At 40.6% G+C, this 5,438-nt stretch overlaps 1 protein-coding gene across 1 annotated transcript; it reads right to left on the bottom strand.

The window, feature by feature from the left end:
- Positions 1–496: 496 nt before the first annotated feature.
- KRTAP29-1 (keratin associated like protein 29-1) lies at positions 497–5,233 on the bottom strand. Its single transcript, XM_074220560.1, has one exon. It carries the CDS (start codon positions 2,037–2,039, stop codon positions 870–872), a length of 1,170 nt encoding a protein of 389 aa, XP_074076661.1. The 5' UTR covers positions 2,040–5,233; the 3' UTR covers positions 497–869.
- Positions 5,234–5,438: the final 205 nt, after the last annotated feature.

Genomic DNA, 5,438 nt, shown 5'->3' with positions numbered 1-5,438 from the left:
AAGTTACAACTGTTACACATCTCTTAAATTCTAAGTTTGAAATAGTATTTTAACAATCCATTTCACATGGTTGTTGTTCAGTTATTCAGGTATGTGTGACTCTTTATGACCCTACAGACCATTGTTCACCAATATCATCCAGGGTGTTTTCTTGACAAAGATACTAGAGTGGTTTGCCATTTTCTTACCCAGAGGATTAAGGTAAACAGAGGTTAAATGATTTGCCCAGGATCACATAACTAGTAAGTGTCTTGAGACTGGATTTGAAACTCAGTTCTTTCTTATTTCAAATTGTTCTATTCCCTGAGTCACCTAATCACACATTCTTAAAGCAATTTGGAAATTTAATCACACATTTTTAAAGCAATGTGGAAATTTAGATTAAATCTAAAGTTTTGATTACAGGGTTATCAAAATGAAATGAAACAGGAAGGAAATATGGTCAGAGGATAGACTGTAATCAATGAAGAGGCATAATGTTTGCTGTTTACTCTATTGCATTTATTCACCATTACTAGCAAAAGGCAGCAAGTTGACTTTTAAATAGTATAGAAACAACCCAGAAAAGATCATTTGTTGAAATGAAATGAGATTGACAGCATCAAGAAATACAAAATATAGCTTCACCCATTGTTTCCTGGTGTCTTTCTCTTGTGTTTGAAGAAAATCATTTCCTAGCAGCTGTTTTCATTACTTAACCAATGCCTGCAGAGGCTTTCAGGATTGGATTCAAAGAGAATATACATGGCATAGTTGTTGAACAGCAGAAACAAATACTTGGAAGAATTGCTGTGTAACAATAAATAAGACACAAGCAATGCAGCATGATGAGCAGACTTGGCTTCTCAGATGAGGCAGAGGCTTCTCCATTAGCAATAGGTAGTTTTGCGGATGTTTGATGCATAGCTATTGGGTCGGCAGGACCTGAGCAGGTGGCGACCTGTCTTGCATGACCTTGAGGAAGTGGGTTGGCAGAAACCAGTGCTACAACTGCATGGTTTCTCAGAACCAGTCACACAGCAAGCCGGCTGGAAAGAAGTGGACTTGCATCCATCCCCTTTGTAAGAAGAAGGTGCAGATTGAGTTGGCTGGCAGGAGAGAGAGGTTCCACAGGTTGAATTACATGAGTTCTGCACAGGGCATTTTGGTTGGCAGCTGGTTGGTTGGCAAGCATAAGGCATAAAAGGTGACTGGCAATAAAAGGACTGGAAGGACATAGGTATGTAGTATGTTTGTTTATAATCACTAGGCATATAGAAAGATGGCTGACAAACAGTTATGCAAGGAAATGGTGCACAAGAACTGAGAAAGTAGACAGGCTGATAGCAAGTTGGTCCACAGGACTGGTCTTCACAGCTAACTGATTGGCATGGACTTGTCTGACAAGAAGTTGGTTGGCATGAACTGGGCATGCAAACAGCTGGCTGGCATGGCATCTGAGGACAAGAACTGGATGCAGAGCAGATAGGCTGGCAAGGTATCTGAGGACTAGAATTGGATTCAGAGCAGATTGGCTGGCATGACATCTTAGGACAAGAATTGGATTCAGAGCAGACTGGCTGGCAGGAAGTGGACTCACAGACTGTTGGTTGGCAGCAAGTTGATGAACATGACTTGGTCACACACACAGCTTCTTGACAGGAAGCTGGTTGGCAAGGATTGGTATCACAAGTTGGTTGACAGGAGATAGATTCAGAGCTAGGTGGTGGACAGCTGCAGACAATGCAAGTCGACTGGCCATTGGCTTCATAGCACTTAGCACTGTTACAGATGGGTTGGCAGACAAAACCCACATGAGATGTTAATGGAAGGCAAGTTAGTTGGCAGGACGTAGACTCACAGCATGTAGATTCGGGACAACTCAAGTTGCAGCTAGATGGCTGGCAGTTTTCTTGACAGGTAACCAGTTGCCACGTTTTGCCTTGGCAGGAACTAGGCAGGCAGATAGTCTTTCCATGAATGCCACCATTGGAATAGAAAGGGATGGTAGGTGCAGATGGAATGGTCTGGCAAGTTCTGAGACAACAGCTATTAGGCATAGTATTACTTCTGTTGGTGGCTAAATTGGTTCAAGAAGTGAATGAGCTGTGTCTAAGGTACCTTATACTCTGTGACTTTTATAGTCTATCCTCACTTCATATGGGCAGGGTTTGGGGCATCTTTTCCTTGTTATTGTTTAGGTTCATGTTAATATAAACATCTTATTAATAGGCTTCATTGGCCTCAGAGGTGTTGGCACTACTTAAACAAAACTTGTCTGGTGGGTTTAGAGTCTTCTTAGCTAAATTTGGGGTCAGATTGCTCTAGCCCTCAAATTCAGATGTCCTATTTAGAGCCAAGTTCTTCAGCCTCACTTGAGAGAGAACAAAAGTTGAGCTAACCTCTCATCAGCCTCTCCCCCCAACACACATTTACACCTAAGCCAGTGTCACTCCTTCCTCCTGCTTGGAATGTTTGCTTTTAACCATTGATGCTTCCTTGAAGCATCAGAGTCAGAAGGAAATCAGGATGGACTTCTTGAGACCCCAAAGAAAATGAAAATCTTCTTCTTCCATGACTCTTTATATTCCCAAGGTAATAGCCATCTAGTCCAACCCATACCTAAATGAGAATCTTCTCTATGGCACACACAGTAAAATGATTATTGATTCTTTATTTGAAGATCTTCACTGAAATGAAAGACATTCCCTCCCCCTCAGCTCTATCATTTCCCTATTTGCTGGCATTCACACTGTACCTTAAGGTTTACAAAGCACTTTACATAAGTTATCCCATTTGGTCCTTGTCAGCCTTGGCATGTTGGTGCTGTGATGATCCTCCATTCTACAAATGAGGAAACTGAGGCTGAGAGGTTATGTGACTTCTCCAGGGTCTCTTAGCTAGCAAATTAATGGCTGAGGCAGGATTCAAGCATGATATAATTTACACTGTGCCACCTGTTTTCATTTGAAAACTTATCCTTATATCCACCAGACCAGAATAAGTGAAATCTCAATTCTATATTACCATCACTTAGATTCTTTTTATTTTCATCACTCAGATTCTTAGAGACTTTTCTATGCCCCAAAGTCTTCCCTTCTCTGAGCTATGTATCCCAAATTCCTTCTAGAGGTCATTATTTCAGTGTCTTTCATACATCTGATTCCACTCCTCTAGATGCTCCCAAGCTTACCAATGTCCATCCTAAAATGTGATGCCTCAAGAGTGCAAGACATCCCAGACTACAGGACAGTGGAACCATTGCCTCCTAATTCCAGGATGAACTCTCTTTGAGGGGAGGATTTTGATGTTTTGGGGTTACCTGGTCAATTTCTTCATTCTCTTATTCATGCTCAAGTACAGCAGAAAGGGTAAGCTAATCAGAAAAAAATGAGGAAGCAAAGTGGTTTCAGAGTACTGGGTCTGGTGTCAGCAAGGCTCATCTTCCCAAGTTCAAATCTGCTTCAAACATGTACTAGTTCTTTGACCTTGGACAATCAGGAAAGACAGGAAAGGATATTCTGACAATTCCACTCTTTTCACAATTGACTCCCCTTCCAGAACTCACATCTCCTGATCAAGGGATACCTTGCTTAATGTGATCCTATCAATGAGTTAACTAGGTGACACAGTGGATAAGAGCACTTGTCCTAAAGTCAGAAAAAATCTGAGTTCAAATATAGTCTTAGATACTTACTAGCAGAGTGACCCTGAGCAAGTCACTTCACCTCTTTTTTCTTCAGTTTGCTAATCTGAAAAATAGGAAATAAAAATAGCTTCTACTTCCCAGGGTTGTGGTGAAAATCACATGAGTTAATGTTTGTAAAGTGCTTAGAACAATGCCTTAGAACAGTCACATAGTTGGCACTTAATATTTCATTTTTTTTAAAAGAGGCACTTATCTCAATTTGTATCTGTGTTTAGCATGGTTATAAATGTAGAGCCTCTATCAGACTGATTTCTGTCAGGGGGAGTGGGGAGGGAAAGGAGGGCAGGAAGGAGAAAAATGTTAAACTCAAGGCCTTGCATAAAAAATGACTGATAAAACTACCATCGCATATAGTCAGTCTTCTTACTATGAATGCTTTTTTATAATATTTGTGAAGAGCTGTGGTTTCAGTCCTAAAGTGATATACTAGGGAAAACATGGGGTTTGGAATGAGAAGGAGGACATGGGTTTGAATACTGGGTTTGTTATTTACCACCCCTTTGACCTTCCCTCATCTGGTCTTTGGTCTTCTTCTCCTCTGGATAAGGCAACGGATAGGAGCCTCTTCTAGTCAATACTGTGATCCATTACAAACAGGATAATGCCAGATTCAGACCCCCCCATTTCCTAGAATCACCCTGTTTTCTTTCATCCTTCCTTTTACTCTGTGACCTCTCGACCCTAACTATGTGTGTACTCATTCTCTGATTTTTATAGAAAGGGAAGCTGTGATTTACTGAGGACCAAGGACAACCAACATATTATCCAGGGATTCCTGGTATTCGCATTCTGACCCTCAGGCCCTCCAAACATTCCCCTTGCCTTCTTAAGAGGAGTCAATGGAGCAAATTAAATTTTGTCCATCTCCTAAGTCTTTGACCTTCCAGCAAAGTTCCCTGGACTCTGATTGGGGTTGCATGGCAAATAAGATGAGATTAGTCAACCACATTGTCATGGAGAAGAAATGGTGACATACCCCAGGGCCTATATCAAGTAGCAAGTAACAATTTTTGTAATCCATATTCTTCTTTTCCTGTCTTTACCTCACCAAGTCTCAGCTTCTAAACCTATAAAATGTTGAGAATACTTAGGATGTTCATCTCTTATATTCCTAAACTTTAATGTTATCGATAAAACTTTCTGTGGTTTCTTCATACCTCTAAGATAAATGCAAACTCCCCCTTCTAATTTGTTATAGTCCTTAACAAAGGCCATAATCTATCTTTTTTTTTTACTCTTAACTTTGCATTATTCACCCATATACATCTTATATCCCTGTCAAACTAGACTACTAAGCTGCCTCCTGAGCTCGTCATTCTTATCTCCCTCCTCCATACCTTCCTTTAAGTCCTCAAAACTGGATATTATTCTCTCTTCTGTCTCTTAGTTTTTTTCAAAAATAATTTCAGGGGGCAGCTAGATGGTTCAGTGAATAGAGCACCGACCCTGGAGTCAGGAGAATCTGAGTTCAAATCTGGCCTCAGACAATTAATAATTACCCAGTTGTATGACCTTGGGCAAGTCACTTAACCTTATTGTGTTTCAAAAAAAAAGCAAAAAAAAATTCAGTTCAGGTACCATAAGAGGGAGAGGAAATGGAAGAGGAGGAAGGGGAGGAAGGGAAGGAAGGGGAGGAAAAGAAGGAGGAGGAGGAGGAGTTTATAGTAGTAGGAGTAGAAGTGGTAGCAGCAGCAGCAACAACAGTAATAATAGCAATAGTAGTAGTAGTAGTAGAAATTATAATTAGTAG

The sequence above is a fragment of the Macrotis lagotis genome, chromosome 2 (assembly GCF_037893015.1).
Source record: "Macrotis lagotis isolate mMagLag1 chromosome 2, bilby.v1.9.chrom.fasta, whole genome shotgun sequence".
Lineage (NCBI taxonomy): Eukaryota > Metazoa > Chordata > Mammalia > Peramelemorphia > Peramelidae > Macrotis > Macrotis lagotis.
Note: the sequence above shows the minus strand (reverse complement) of the source record. Positions and strands in the feature narration are given on the sequence as shown.